Genomic DNA, 16,185 nt, shown 5'->3' with positions numbered 1-16,185 from the left:
GGGCTCGAACTCACGGACCGCGAGATCGTGACCTGGCTGAAGTCGGACGCTTAACCGACTGTGCCACCCAGGCGCCCCAATAATAGAATTCTTCTAAAGGAAGTATTGCGTACATTTCAGTAGAGGGAGCAAGGGCATATATGGAAAAATACAATGTTTTATGTTTATAGAATAATTTCCTCCTTCTTGGGGTCTTTTTATTTTTTTTAATTTACTTTAAGGGGGGAAGGGGCAGAGAGACAGGGAGAGAGAATCCCAAGTAGTCTCCATGCTGTTAGCGCCAAGCCAGACATGGGGCTCAATCCCACAAACCATGAGACCATGACCTGAGCCAAAATCAACAGTCAGTCGCTTAACTGAAGAGCCACCTAGGCGCCCCATCTCAGGATCTTTTTAAATTATAGCAACACTGGTGGATAGATAAGGCAGAATATCCTACTAATTTTTAATAAAAAAGTAGAAGCTTTCAGGTATTTAGGAGTAGACCTGGGTTAGAACACTAGTCCCGTCCTCTCGAGCCTTGATAGTATTTTACTAATGAAACACTTTGTCTCCAGTAACATAAGCCATTCATTCAATAGGTATTTAGTTAGTACCTGCTGTGTTGTAGGTGTACCTACTGTTTGTTGGAATGCGGGGATCTATTAGTGAACTCCTTGAACAACAAGAAGCCATGCTCTCGTGGAACTTCTGCTTCCATAGATGAGATAGACAAGAACATATAATATGCTTTCAAGAAAAAAACGAGGGGGGAGATGGAGAATATGCCTAAGAAAATATTATCCTATCCTATATAGAGGATATTTACTTATTCGTATGCCCGTTCAGAACATGTGTTCGTTAATGTTGTTATACACTGAGTCAGTTGCTAACCACAAGGAGAGACATAACTATCATTTCCTTCTATCAGGTGATGTTTTATACCATGTCCCAAATATAGCAGGCATAGATTTATCCCGATAAAGTTTTATTCCATTCTAGTATGGAGTCTAGTGTTTGCCTCTGAACTGTGTAACGAGCTATCGTGATCCTTGTGTACTTCGATGGGGATGTTTGGGGGTATTTTTCCCTAAAATTCTTAAAACAGCTTCATCTCTGTAAATTATTTAAGCAACAGTGGCACTCAAAGAAGACTGGCTGTAATTATGCTTTTCTTTTCTCTTCGCATGTAAGAAGAATAAGCCACAAATAAGTTTGTCCTTTTGTCCTTTGCATTCATACAGGTTTATAACCTGCTACCAGTGAAGGACCTCACTGGTTTCCCTGCGAGTTTGAATCAACAGGAGGAAGATGATGAAGACTGTGTCAATAGCCGTAATGTCTTTGTCAATGGAATCATGTATTCGCCTGTATCAAACACAAATGAAAAAGATATGTATAGCTTCCTACAGGTAAATTCCTTGTATTTTAGATTCTAAAGATGTTTTGAAGATTTTGAATTCTAAAGATTCATGGAATATTATATATGCAAAAAATACATATTTGTTTTAATACCTTCATATCACAGTTGAGGGTAACGGGACACAGAGAGGTCAAGTGACTTCTCCAAGATTATGAATAGTGGCAGATCTGATCATAGCAAAGGGCCAGAGCTAGAACTTTTTGGACTAGTAATCAAGTTTTTTTTTTAATTTTTCCCGAAATTAATTGCCTTGTGTTATTTATAAACGTCACATATATAAAATATTTCTGTTAAAAGAGTTTTACCAACAGAATAAAATTACTTCCGTGAGTATACCAATATCCTTTCTACAGATGTGAGCATTAAAAGTTCAATATTGGGGCACTTGGGTGGCTCAGTCGGTTAAGCATCTAACTCTTGGTCTCAGCTCAGGTCTTGATCTAAGGGTCATGAGTTCAGGCCCTGCTTGAAGTTGGGCTCTACTTAAATTTAAAAAAAAAGAAAAGAAAAAAAAAGTTTAGTATTAAGCTAATTGGAATGTTTGTGAAATTCAATGAAGTATGTGCCTATATATTTCATATTTATGTACTAATTCGGTGATAATTTCCTTCATAGGATATGGGCTTAAAGGTATTCACCAACACAAGGATTCATAAACCCAAAGTATGCTCACCACCTGAACCCTATGCAATGCAGTCATCTCAAAGACTATTCGCTTCTCCAGGTAAAAAAGTAAAAATAAAAGCTAATATACTGAATCAAACAAAAGATGTTTTAAAAATAGAAAATGTGATAAAATGAACAAAAAAGAACTTGTGATTCAGATATATTAAGGTTCTTGCTCAAGATCACATAGCAATACAAACCCAAACATCGATTGTGTCAAGCCCCCACATATGCAATGCTGGAGAGGATACAAGGCAGAATGTAAGAAGTTTCATAAGAGAGGTACAGGAACTGTGTGTCAACTATACTCCCATTTAAAGAGAGAGAGAGACAGAGGTACAGATATACAGAATAAAAGAAAGGATTAATTCTGATTGAGCAATCAGGAAACTCATTCATGAAGGATCCGCTTCTAGGGGTGCCTGGGTGGCTCAGTCAATTGAGTGTCACTCTTTTTTTTTTTAATGTTTTTTTAAATTTATTTATTTTTGAAGGAGAGAGAGAGAGCATGAGCAGGGGAGGGGCAGAGAGAGAGGGGGAGACACAGAATCCGAAGCAGGCTCCAGGCTCTATACCATCAGCACAGAGCCCGATGGGGCTCGAACCCACGAACTGCAAGATCATGACCTGAGCCAAAGTTGGACCTCAACCAACTGAGCCACTCAGGCGCCGTGAGCATCTTGATTTGGGCTCAGGTCAGGATCTCACAGTTCATGGGATCAAGCTCTGCATCGGGCTCTGTGCTGACAGCATGGAGCCTACTTGGGATTCTCTCCCTTCCTCTCTGCCTCTCCCCTACTTGCTCTTTCTCTCTCAAAATAAATAAGATAAACTTTAAAAAGACGAAGAAGAAGAAGAAGAAGAAGAATCCACCTCTAGTAAATGGAGATGTGTGAGGTTGAAAGGAAAGATATAATTTCTAGTCACAGGATCAGCATAAATAGAAACAGAAATGTTCACAAGTTGGGACTACATTCGCACCAGTTAGGTAAGGAAGCTCTAACTTCCCCAAAATATCGGTCAATATTCATGTTGAAATCACATTTATTTGTCAGTGATAAGGGCTACTTTACTGGTGAATCAGACACTAAGTAACCATTTATTTATAGTTTGATATTGTCAAATCCTGGTGGAATATTAGTTGAATACACACTAAAGAATTTGTCAAAAAATCAAGGAAAATATTCAATGAAAATTCATTAGTTATATGGAATTTAAATAAATATTATTATATGTTTTTATTATTTATAAGCTAAAGTCTATAATCCTTTAAAGTAGAATTTATAGTAGGGGCACCTGGGTGGCTCAGTCAGTTAAGCAACTGACTTCAGCTCAGGTCATGATTTCATGGTTCATGGGTTCGAGCCCCACGTCGTCTCTGTGCTGACAGCTCAGAGCCTGGAGCCTGTTTCAGATTCTGTCTACCTCTCTCTCTGCCCCTCCCCCTCCTCTCTCTCTCTCTCTCTCTCTCTCTCTCTCTCTCAAAAGTAAACACTTAAAAAATAATAAAATAATTTTTTTTAAAAAGTGGAATTTATAGCAAACTTATGTACAGGCACAAATGTTTTTTCAGAGAACTGGTTGTTAAATATTTACCAGCACACCATTAACAGAAAGTAAACAGGCAAGAGAACCCCACTGACCTTCTGACACATGTGGAAAGAAAGAACTCGTTTTTAATGTTTATTTTTATTTTTGAGAGAGACAGACAGACAGACCACGAACGGGGAAGGGGCAGAGAAAGAGGGAGACCCAGAATCCAAAGCAGGCTCCAGGCTCTGAGCTGTCAGCCCAGAGCCCAACGCGGGGCTCGAACTCACAGACCGCGAGATCACGACCTGAGCCGAAGTCGGACGCTTCACTGACTGAGCCACCCTCACGCCCTAAAAACGTTTTTATCCTTGATCCTTCACTCCTGTAAACTTTCTCAGAACCACTGTCATAATGTTTGGGGACAGTGGTTCTTTGACCCCACGGAGGAACATACCAAATGGAAACTGACTCCCGCCCTTCTTCCAATCCACGTTACATCACTCTCCTTTCGAGACAATGTGCCCTAAGCACAGAGGACTCTTTTCTGCTACAAAGGCAATCGAGGCTCTTTCTGCCTCTAGATCTCCATGTCCTGTATTTGTGATTCTCTTACCCCCACTCACTTTGGACTTACTCTAGTCCAAACTTAAGCTCTAGAATTCGGCTTACATATCACTTCCTCAAAGAAGTATTCCCTTAACACCAAAGCATCCTCTCCTGGTTCCTGTCTGTTCCATCAGCCTGTTTATTTCTTTTGTGACATGTATTACAAGCTCTCATAAGCTTAATCTTTGTATTTGTTATTTCTGTCTCCTCCCTCGTCCACCATAGCCATATCGCAATTGCAAAGAAGCCAGGAACTTACAGAAATGGCACATGTTTCAGAGGCGTTCACCGAGACTGTGAGAAAGTATTTCCCTGAGACGTGGATCTGGGACTTGGTGGCCGTAGAGTAAGTAACTTTCTTTATATATAAAAGGTAAGAATATAGACTCCTCACGATTTTCCGGGTTTGGCTAATTTTTCAATATCCAAGTATTTCTTTCAGACACGTTATTTTCAGGAGAGGCTGAACATAAGTACTTCTGCTATGAAGTCTCACTCTTCTAATTATATCAGAGCTGAGAAATTTTGCACATATTTAATTCTAAGACTTCCAGAAAATGGGAATAAGGACCAGGTACTGCGTAGACTAACACCTATAAGAGATCTTTCACCGGCCAACAGTCTTGGGTTAAGCACAGAATCAGTCAGACCAACGAGACGCAGTCGTAGTAGAATTAAAAACTGTAAGCCTGCCTTCGCTGGAACAGTATTTTCAAGAGTAAAATTTAAGAGCAATCTCAAATTACAGATTCAATTTGTAACAACATTGTCTATAATAGACAATGCTATAGTTATATGTCTAGAGAAGATTCTGACATAGACTAGAATTGCAAACAGAATTGGAAGGAAAGGACTTCTAATATTTTCCCATTTCAAGCCTTGATTATCCTCTCCTTTATTGATATTTCTACTGAGTGCATTCAGGTCACGACAATAGAATTATTTATAGGAGTTCTCTTCCTGGAAAGAATTTATTTCACTGTTTACTTTCTGTTCTTCACATTTCTATCCTCCCCAGCGCATCAGGTGTGGCTGAAGTGGGAGTAACAGTCCCTGACACCATCACGGAATGGAAGGCAGGGGCCCTCTGTCTGTCCAATGACACTGGGCTTGGTCTCTCGCTTCCCGCCTCCCTCCGCGCCTTCCAGCCCTTCTTTGTGGAGCTCACAATGCCCTACTCTGTGATCCGCGGAGAGACCTTCACGCTCAAGGCCACTGTCCTAAACTACCTTTCCAATTGCATCCGGGTAAGGACCTTTCTTTCCTCAATTGAACGCAAGGTGACGGTCCAATAAATTGAAAACTGTACTCTTTGAAATACTGACATACTCCTTTGTGCCAGATGAGCTTACCAGAGGAGGAATCCTCTCAGAGATATTCATATGTTATAGACGCCATGGTTGCTGGTATTTCCAAACACGTGCAACTTAAAACAAGCTTCTGAGCCTTACCACAACCCCATAAGTTTAGGAAGCTTGTGCAGTATGAAGACTTCTGACAAGGTGGACAAAAATCAGTACGCTTCATTCTCACGTCTTAGATCCCTTAAGGTTTCGACTTCTACCTTCCACGTATTTAATTTTCACATAGCATCATAGACCAATAGACATATCAAACCTCACTTTGAAAGTTATTTGTGAGCATCTGACCTCCCCTGAAACCACAAGCATTTATAAATCTTGCAACACTCTGCTGGGAGAGCTGAAGGAATGGTCAAGATCCCAGGCCAGAGAGGTAGAGTTTCCACAGGCAACATGCCATCATGACTTTTGCACCTCCTGTCCCACCCCACGAATGAGCAGATTATTGAAAAATACTAAGGTTTCCATGTCAGATCATGGAAAGGTAGTTGGTCTGCACTTAGATCATCTCTACTATTAGGCAACCTAAACCAATCCCCAACATGCTTTATTTCAAACCATTATGCTTTTGGTCTCCTTCTCCTTCTGATCTGTCTCTTGGATTTACGTGTGGTTTCAGGTTAATGTGCAGCTAGACGAATCTCCTGCATTCCTAGTCCAGGAGAAGAAACAAGAGTCTCACTGCATCTGTGGGAATGGCCGGCAAACTTTGTCCTGGGCAGTAACACCAAAGGCATTAGGTGAGGGACACTCTCCTAGAGACAATTCTCTACTCAAGGATTGTATATGTCAGCAGGATCCTTACGTCTAATGTTCTTTCCCTGAGGCAAAAACACACCCCCTCCAATGGTAGGATTTTTGCCTGTGTCTTTTACTCTAGAAGGCTATCCCCACTTCCTTTACTTCCACCTCCACCTTGGATTCTCAGTATCATTAGCCTCTGTGTTTCCATTCCTGCTCCTGTGTTTTTATAAAACAAAAAGAGGTTACAAAACATTGAACACTTATGAAACTTGAGGTTTGGAGGCATGGAGAAAGAAGGCGATGGTGCTCATCTGTACTGCCCCTTTTTTAGGAAGTGTGAACTTCACCGTGAGCGCAGAGGCACTGGAGTCTCAAGAGCCATGTGGGACCGAGGTGACTGTGGTCCCTGAATATGGAAAGAAAGACACAATCATCAAGTCTCTGCTGGTTGAAGTAAGTAAGCCAATCCATTTGAGAGGTCACAACGAGTCAATAAAAACAATGGTGAATCCAGTTGAGATTCCAAGTTTTAGTTAAGAAGGGTTAAATAATACATAATCACAGAAGCGTTCACAATATTCTCTCCTCTTCTCTTTCTCCATCTCTCTCTCTCTCTCTGTCTCAATATTTATATCATTTTTCCCTCACTTCCTCCTCATCTATCAACCTGTCTCCTTCATATTGCTTATACTTACAGAATTTATTTATGTAATACATTTGGAAGTCAGTTCTACTACCAACGTACATGTCCATTCTTACCTCTACCTTTTCTTTCTTTCCACCTAAAGCCTGAAGGACTACAGAAGGAAGCAACATTCAACTCCTTGCTCTGTCCACCAGGTAAGAGTCACTCATCATAATTAAGATAGCATTGACCAAAGTTTGTGTAACATTTAAAGTTTGAAGAATTTTGTATATTATTATAAAGCCCAGGAGACAGGTTATATATATCATATATATATATATGATATATATTATATAGATATATATATCATATATTATATGATATTATATCATATAATATATATTATATATATGATATCTATTTATATATATGATATATATTATATGATATATATTATATGATTCATATCATATAATATATGATATATATGATATATATTTATATATAACATATATAACATATATATGATATATATATGTATATGACATTATATATTATTCCTACACTTCCCTACAAGGTAAGTAAGACCCAGAGAACCATCAACCCATTTGAGAAGACACTAAAGAAACTCACAATAGAAGATACGACTTTATCTCGGTGAAGAATTTTCTAGTCTAAACAAAAACACTTACAGAAATTTAGTACACTAAGAAATTTATCGACACAATGTGTTCTCACCTCAAACAACATGGAGTCAACACCATACATGTGTTTCTTGACTTTCTCTGTCTACCTATGAATTGTTGTTTACTGTGTTTATTATACTGTCAAGACTTCAAATATATAAAATGTGTTCTAAAAACGTAATTGCCTGGTTATCTAGCCTTATTTCTACATTTAAGTGAATTTACCACCAAATCCTTTTATCATGGCTTGCCTTCCATTCCTGAGTTCTTTACTTTGATTTATTTCTTATGTGTCTAAAGCTGATCATCAAGCTGTTTTATTAAAATTAATTTTTATTGGGGGCACCTGGGCGGCTCGGTCTGTTAAGCATCTGACTTTGGCTCAGGTCATGATCTCACGGTTCATGGGTTCGAGCCCCATGTTGGGCTCTGTGCTGACAGCTCAGAGCCTGGAGCCGGCCTCAGATTCTGTGTCTCCCTCTCTCTCTGCCCCTCCCCCACTCACACTCTGTCTCTCTCCCCAAAATAAACAGCAAAAAAAATTTCTTAATTAATTTTTATTGTCTGTGTAATACAAAAATACATTCTCCTTTAGAAAACACAACTTCATATTAAAGGCAATATTTTTAATACTTTAATTATCATCCATATATGTTTAAAAATAATATTCATAGATGAATTTATTTATATATGTGATTTATGTAAATGGTATTAAGTTTCATCCTGTAACTTGGATAAGTAACATTTCATGACTTCTTACTCAGCAATCTAGCTTAAAAATCTAACCATGTTAAATTATAGAACCAGGTAATCCCTTTTAGTCCCATTCCTAAAAGGTAATTCCCTTTGATGTAGTTTTAGTAAAGTTCCCTCTATCGATATATCACAGTTCTGATTGGTATTTTAGCTATTCCCCATTTTCTTAACTATTTGCCAGAAGAATAAATATAAATAAATAAATACCTCCTTATGTATAGATGCAAGGTTTTTTTTTTTTAATTTTTTTAATGTTTATTTATTTTTGAGAAAGAGAGAGAGAGACAGAGCATGAGCTGGAAAGGGGCAGAGAGAGAGAGGGAGACACAGAATCAGAGGCAGGGTCCAGGCTCTGAGCTGTCCGCACAGAGCCTGATGCGGGCTGGAACTCACGAACCGTGAGATCGTGGCCTGAGCCAAAGTCGGACACTTAACTGACTGAGCCACCCAGGTGCCCCGCAAGTATTTTTTTTAAGTGTTTATTTATTTTGAAAGAGACATAGAGAGCGAGCGGGTTAGGGACAGAGAGAGAGAGAGGGAGACAGAGAATTCCAGGCAGGCTCTGAGTCAGACGCTTCACCAACTGAGCCACCCAGGCGCCCCCAGATGCAAGTATATTTATTTGTAAAATGTGAAATTCCTAATTAAGAGGTGATATGTATATTCTCCAGTTTTAATAGAACTTTAAAAACCCTTTTGCTAATACCTAAATGTTAATATTCTCACCAAGTTTATATTTCCCTCTGTGATCACCAGCATCTTTTACCATGAAAGTTTTCAATTTTGGTGAAAATTTTAGATGAAAAAATATAATGTTTTATTTGACGTTTATTTATTTTTGAGACATAGACAGAGCATGCACGGGGGAGGGTCAGAGAGAGAGGGAGACACAGAATCCGAAACAGGCTCCAAGCTGTCAGCACAGAGCCGGACGCGGGGCTCGAACTCACGGACCGCGAGATCATGACCTGAGCCGAAGTCGGTCGCCCAAGCGACTGAGCCACCCAGGCGCCCCGAAAAAAAATAATGTTTTAATCTAAATCTCTACAATCACAAGTGACGATGAGCTCGTTTTTACACACTTATGAATGCCTTCATATCCTGTGACCTTTCAGGTCGCAGTGATTTTTTTTTTTTTTTTCTGATTCATCTGTATCTCACTGATTCTTTATTGAATAAGTTGCTTTTTTTTTTTTTTTTTTGGCTTGGTAATTTGTCTTTTACCTTTTTATGGCATCTGTTGTGTGGTTTTTTTTTTAACGTTTATTTAATTATTTTGAGAGAGAGGGGAAGGGGCAGAGAGAGAGAGAGAGAGAATCCACTCAGGCTCCTCTCTGGTATCTGTTTTCTTACAAAAGTTTCTTGGGGGGAAGGTAAGAGAGTTTTTTTTTTTTTTTAACATACAAATAATACAGGGCCCCCGGGTGGCTCAGGTGGTTAAGCATCCAACTCTTTTTTTTTTTTTTTTTTAACGTTATTTATTTTTGAGACAGAGAGAGACAGAGCATGAACGGGGGAGGGTCAGAGAGAGGGAGACACAGAATCCAAAACAGGCTCCAGGCTCCGAGCTGTCAGCACAGAGCCCGACGCCGGGCTCGAATCCACAGACCGCGAGATGGTGACCTGAGCCGAAGTCGGCCGCTCAACCGACTGAGCCACCCAGGTGCCCCAGCATCCAACTCTTGATATCGGGTCAGGTCATGATCTCAGGCTTCATGAGTTCGAGCCCCATGTTGCCTGCTTAGGATTCTCTCTCTCTGCCTCTCCATGCTTGCATGCAAGTGTGCACATGCACTTTCTCTCTATCTCTCAAGAATGCATAAAAAACATTAAAAAAAATTTTTAACATATAAATAATATATAATTATATGTTATATATTATATATTATATAATTATATATTACATATTATATAATTATATATTATATAATTATATATTATATATTACATATTATATAATTGTATATTATATATATAATTGTGTATCTAAAATTAAAATTTAGATACACAACTGTATATAAATGTAATTAACAACATACATAATTAATGTATACAACTTGATGAGTTTGGAAATAAGTATACACCTGTAAGACTGTCACCACAATCTATACTATAAACCTATCCATCACCTCCAGAAGTTTCCTGCCGCTCACTTATTAGCATATTTTTCGTGTGATAGGATCACTTAGTATGAGATCGATCCTATTAGCAAATAAGCATTTAAGTGTTCAGTATGGTATTGTTAATAGCAGGCATTGTTCTATACAATAGATCTCTACAGTGTAATCTTCCTGCATAACTGAAAATGTGTACCCTTTGACCAAAGTTTCAATGTTAATTTCACGAGGAAGGGGGACGCAGCATGAAGATAAATGCTACATTTCTCTTTCATCGTCATGAAATGTACCAATCCTAAAATGGCAGTAAATGTATGCCTAGCAGCAGCAATTATTTTATGTTCAGTGAGTCAGATACTGTTCACCTTCCCCCCCAGTCCCATGTCTCGGGCCCCCATAAAAATACGATCTTCCTATCTGTGAAATTTGAGGGCAGTAAGGACATTGTTGTTGGAATTTGGAAATCCCAGAGATTTTTCCTTTGCTTATGTATACATTAGGGGGGTTTTTCATACAACTGTCGAGTAAGGAGGTTAGGAATAGACGCTAAACTGATCATCTTGTGGTAACCATCTCATGCTAGCCACGGGATGGTCACGACGGAGTCACAACATCATGGGCACTTGTCAATTGGTAGCCTTGTTTGGAATGCACTCTAAATACATGGGGGAAAAGAGGGATGGGGAAGAAGAATTTCTAGAAATCTCAGAATCCCATTTGTACACATTTAAGATTATATATATATATATATATATACACATATATATATGTATGTATTTTTTTTAAGGGAAATACTGAAAGAGGGACAACTTTTCAGAAGTTTAAGTATAAGGCATAGTCTGGCTTCTGTGTTTTGGAGCTCTACAGGAGCATTATTTTCATTATGGCTTGTGTGTTTCTCTAGATACCGGAGTGTCTGAACAATTATCTCTGAAGCTGCCACAGAACGTGGTAGAAGAATCTGCCCGAGCCTCCATCTCGGTATTGGGTGAGCTCCGTCCCTGTGAATCATTCTACTATATGGGCAGTTTTTGCTGTATTTCTTTTCCATAAATACTCCCTCAAAATAACAACTCTAATTTCAACTTCAGTCTTCCCTCTGTCTTTGGGCTTGTTCATTGCTCCCAATCATGCTCCTGTCCCTGGACAACTCACCCTTGCCCCAAATCTTCATTTTTCAACCTTCCTAAAATTATTCCTTTCTTCTTAAGGATTCGGATAGATTATAATCTAGAAGACTTATGATGTCCCATCTCTCCCATTCCCTAGGAGACATCTTGGGCTCTGCCATGCAAAATATACAAAATCTCCTCCAAATGCCCTATGGCTGTGGAGAACAGAATATGGTCCTCTTTGCTCCTAACATCTATGTTCTGAATTATCTAAATAAGACACAACAGCTGACTCCAGAGGTCAAGTCCAAGGCCATTGGCTACCTCAATACCGGTGAGTGATTAAACAAGTAAGTGAAAACTTCACAGAGTCATTTTAACAAGACACTGGATTTCCCAATAGGCTTGAATTACTTATCGGTTCTATGGTATGTTGGCTTCTCATAGTATCATAGTTACTTTGGTACGCATGCTGTGACCGCTAATTTTATGGTAACTATCCAGGGTCCAACTTCCCATTAATGTTTAGAACTCAGACCCTTCTAACATATGACAGCAAAATTTAAGAAGTATCACCAAAGGGACGCCAGATGGTCAGAATCTCGCAGTTCGTGGGTTCAAGCCCCACATCAGGCTCTCTGCTGTCAGTGCAGAGCCCGCCTGGGATCCTCTGTCCCTCTCTCTCTCTCTCTCTCTCTGTCCCACGCCCACTTGTGTGCTCTCTCTCTCAAAAATAAATAAATGCGTTTTTTAAATTTTCTTAAAAGAAAGAACTATCAGCAGAGACCGAGGCATTTTGGTAATTTTTCCGGCCGAAACACATGCCATCTGTCATACTGTTTCATTAACCTTCTATTCCAGGTTACCAGAGACAGCTGACCTATAAGCACCGTGATGGCTCCTATAGCACCTTTGGGGAGAAATATGGCAGGAATGAGGGCAATACCTGGTAAGGAATAGACAGTTTTTCGAGCTCCTATTTCCGTACCAGCTCTCTTACATGTATTATCACAAGTATATTCACAGTAACCTTATCACATATGTATTATTAAACCTGTAGTTGGTTATGCTCAGTACCTATACCAAGACCAGCGAGGTAACCACCAGAAAGGTTGACATTCAAATACATGGATATTAGATCTGTCCCCAACATTCATCCTGTTAATAACACCAAGCATATTCTTTCTAAAATAGCTATTCTGGGGGGGTTCGGGGGGTGCTTGTGTGGCTCAGTCAGTTAAGCACCCGACTCTTGATTTTGGCTCGGGTCATGATCTCATGGTTTGTGAATCTGTGCCCCGAATCAGGCTCTGCGCTGACAGCTCAGAGCCAGCTTGGGATTCCGTCTCCGTGCCTCTCTCTCTGTCCCTCCCTGACTCGTGCGTGCTCTCTCTCTCTCTGTCTCTCTCTCTCTTTCTCAAAATAAATAAATAAACTTCTAAAAAATAAAGTAAAATTTTAAAATAATAATAATAAAATAAAATAGATGTCTTTGGGGGGGCACCTGGGTGGCTGAATCAGTAGAGCATGCAATAGTTGACTTCACGTTAAGTTCAGCCCCATGTTGGGTGTAGAGATTACTTAAAATTAAAATCGGTTAAAAATAGTAATGAAATTGGGGCGCCTGGGTGGCTGTCAGTTAAGCATCCGACTTCTGCTCAGTCATGATCTCACAGTCCATGAGCTCGAGCCCCACGTCAGGCTCTGTGCTGACAGCTGGGAGTCTGGAGCCTGCTTCGGATTCTGTGTCTCCGTCTCTCTCTCTCTCTGCCCCTCCCCCACTCACGCTCTGTCTCTCTCTCCTTCAAAAAATTAATAAACATTTAAAATTAAAAAAAAAATAACAATATGATAACTATTTTTAAATGGCTATTTTTTTCTAAAATCGCTCCCATAACCATGAGTTTTTAAATAATATGGCCAGTGAACGTATCACATAACTTTTAGATAAACCACGTTAACTTCCACTTGTGGTAGCTTTTTAGATCATACTCATCTTGACTGAGAATAAATTCACTCATAGGGAGAACGAAATGAGGGGGACCCAGTGACACGAAACATTGTTTTAAAATCCCTAAGGCAAAGCAAAGCAGTTAGAAGTTACCACAATTTTCCATAGAAGATTCTGCCATCTACAGAAGGAAGTCTCTAAAGAGAAGAAAGATGGAAAACCTTACTCAAATAAGTAAAGATAAGTAACATTAGGAGAACATTAGAACGTTACTCGCTGTAGCAAAGAGAAAATGAGTCAGCAACGAAATTACCAGATTTAGCAGATTAGTCAAGCAGTCTAAAGGAGATGGGAGTTCTAAATACACGTGAATACCGGTCAGGTGACTCACATCAATGTGAATGGTGTCCGATGAAGCCTGTCACCGTGACACAGTTATAAAACTATTGTCACAACATAAACATCACCATCGCCTCCCTCCTGCTCAGGCTTACCGCCTTTGTACTGAAGACTTTTGCCCAGGCTCGAGCCTACATCTTCATTGATGAAGCACACATCACCCAAGCCCTCACCTGGCTCTCCCAAAAGCAGAAGGACAATGGCTGTTTCAGGAGCTCTGGGTCTCTGCTCAACAATGCCATTAAGGTGAGGTGTTCGTGGAGTTAGCTTTTATCTGTCCATTCTGATGTCTACAAGGATAATATAGGAATTCCTTAGGAAAGACAAATAATAGATAGATTGATTGATTGATAGATTGATAGATAGATCCCAGATAGTGCCAAGAAACAGGGGATGGAACATAGGTTGCTTGTGCTAATTTGCCCCCTGGGGATGCAGACGAGTAAGGATACATTCCATGACACCCAGGAGCTGATTAAGAGCATTCTCAGAAGTTCAATTAATCAAGTCTCTCTCTCTACCCCCCCCCCCCCCACACTTACAGGGTGGAGTGGAAGACGAAGTGACCCTTTCTGCCTACATCACCATTGCCCTTCTGGAGATTCCTCTCCCCGCCACTGTAGGTACCACCTCATTCCCCTGCTGAGGCATAGTTTGGACACAAACTGCTGTCCTGCTGTCAGAAATATCACCTTACTAAAAGCCAGGTGTCAGCTTTCCTTCTATGCCATGCCAATGCTTCTCGGATCAATAGGAAATGTGGTCCATCTGTTAAGAAAGATATACACTATCCCAGGGATGCCCCCTAAGCTATTTCTCCCCTCAGACCTCCCACTCTAGCCATATGTACATACAAAATGAGTTCTAAAAATATGGACTGTGCTCCTGCCTTACGAATGTAATAATAACATTGCATTATTAGTATTAAAATAGTATTAATAATAGTATTAATAATAGTATAAATAGCATTATATATATAATAGTATTAATAATAGTATTAAAATACTATTCTCTCTCTCCATAAAAATGACAACAGATGGGGGCGCCTGGGTGGCTCAGTAGGTTAAGCGCCTCACTCTTGATTTCAGCTCAGGTCATGATCTCGCGGTTCACGACATCGAGCCCCAAGTCGGGCTCTGCACCGACAGCATGGAGCCTGCTTGGGATTCTCTGTGTCTCCCTCTCTCTCTGCCCCTCTCTCACCCTCCCGAGTGCTCTCAAAATAAATAAACGTTAAAAAAAAAAAAAGAAAGAAGGAAGGAAGGAAAAGAACGAGAACAGACGGACACATGCATTTGGAAAATGATCCGCGTTTACCTGGGAAAGCCAGTGTCCCTGTTCACATAGCTCGGTTCCCTCCTTGTTTTCCCCCCTCAGCACACTGTTGTGCGCAATGCCCTGTTCTGCTTGGAGTCAGCCTGGAATTCAGCAAAGGAAGGACCCCATGAGAAGCACGTCTACACCAAGGCACTGTTGGCCTATGCTTTTGCCCTGGTAGGCAACCAGGACAGGACCAAGGAGATACTCCACTTACTTAATGAGGAAGCTGTGAAGGAAGGTGAGCAAACATCCTGCCTTCTCTGTATCAAGAACCATACCTCAGCCCCCCCCCCCCCACCTACCTCCTGTGATCACTTTCCCCTCTCTTCTTTTGTCTCTATCACCATAAAATCTGGAACTTCTTAAGCAAGTCACACACCAAAAGATAAGAGGCAGGTGCGCTGTAGTCGTGAGAAGCTCAGCCTCTGGAGACTGGCTCCAGAACAGTTTAACAGTGTGACCTTGGGCAAGTCGCTTAACTCGTCTATGTTTCAGTTCCTTCAGCAGTAAGATGGGGGTAATAATAGTATTTACTCTGCCCCCTCCCCCGCTCAGGTCGAAAAAATAGAAAATAAAATGCAAATGGTAATATTTTATCCAATAAAATATATTCTACCTTTCTGCCTTAACAGTGCCGTTAATTGTTTATTCTTAAAATGTATCGGGAAGGTTTCAGATATACAAAAAGGCATAAAGGATAATCAGCAAACCACTTTACACTTCCCTCCCAGCTTAAGAAATACAAAATTACCAATGCAGGAAAAATTCTGTGTGCCCCTCTCACCCCCAAAGGTGACCATTACCCTGAATTTGTCATTACCATTTCTCTGGATAGCTTTATTTTTACTCCACCTATATTCCTAAACAATATTCAGAATTTTGATGTGTTCTTCATCCTTTAATCAAC

General features: G+C 40.0%; 1 protein-coding gene across 2 annotated transcripts in view; it reads left to right on the top strand.

Annotated features, from left to right (window-relative positions):
• LOC125170878 (alpha-2-macroglobulin-like) overlaps positions 1–16,185 on the top strand; it is a 46,030-nt gene that overhangs the window by 20,943 nt on the left and 8,902 nt on the right. For both annotated transcript variants that reach the window (XM_047867775.1, XM_047867774.1), the window contains exons 16-28: positions 1,224–1,391; positions 2,018–2,126; positions 4,433–4,553; positions 5,226–5,454; positions 6,188–6,308; positions 6,644–6,765; positions 7,101–7,152; positions 11,401–11,484; positions 11,766–11,942; positions 12,470–12,557; positions 14,048–14,204; positions 14,503–14,577; positions 15,336–15,516. In XM_047867775.1, the coding sequence (XP_047723731.1) occupies positions 1,224–1,391; positions 2,018–2,126; positions 4,433–4,553; positions 5,226–5,454; positions 6,188–6,308; positions 6,644–6,765; positions 7,101–7,152; positions 11,401–11,484; positions 11,766–11,942; positions 12,470–12,557; positions 14,048–14,204; positions 14,503–14,577; positions 15,336–15,516 (1,684 nt within the window). The remainder of the gene's footprint in view (positions 1–1,223; positions 1,392–2,017; positions 2,127–4,432; positions 4,554–5,225; positions 5,455–6,187; positions 6,309–6,643; positions 6,766–7,100; positions 7,153–11,400; positions 11,485–11,765; positions 11,943–12,469; positions 12,558–14,047; positions 14,205–14,502; positions 14,578–15,335; positions 15,517–16,185) is intronic.

Source organism: Prionailurus viverrinus, chromosome B4 (assembly GCF_022837055.1).
Source record: "Prionailurus viverrinus isolate Anna chromosome B4, UM_Priviv_1.0, whole genome shotgun sequence".
NCBI classification, from domain to species: Eukaryota; Metazoa; Chordata; class Mammalia; order Carnivora; family Felidae; genus Prionailurus; species Prionailurus viverrinus.
This window is presented reverse-complemented; position numbering and strand designations above follow the sequence as displayed.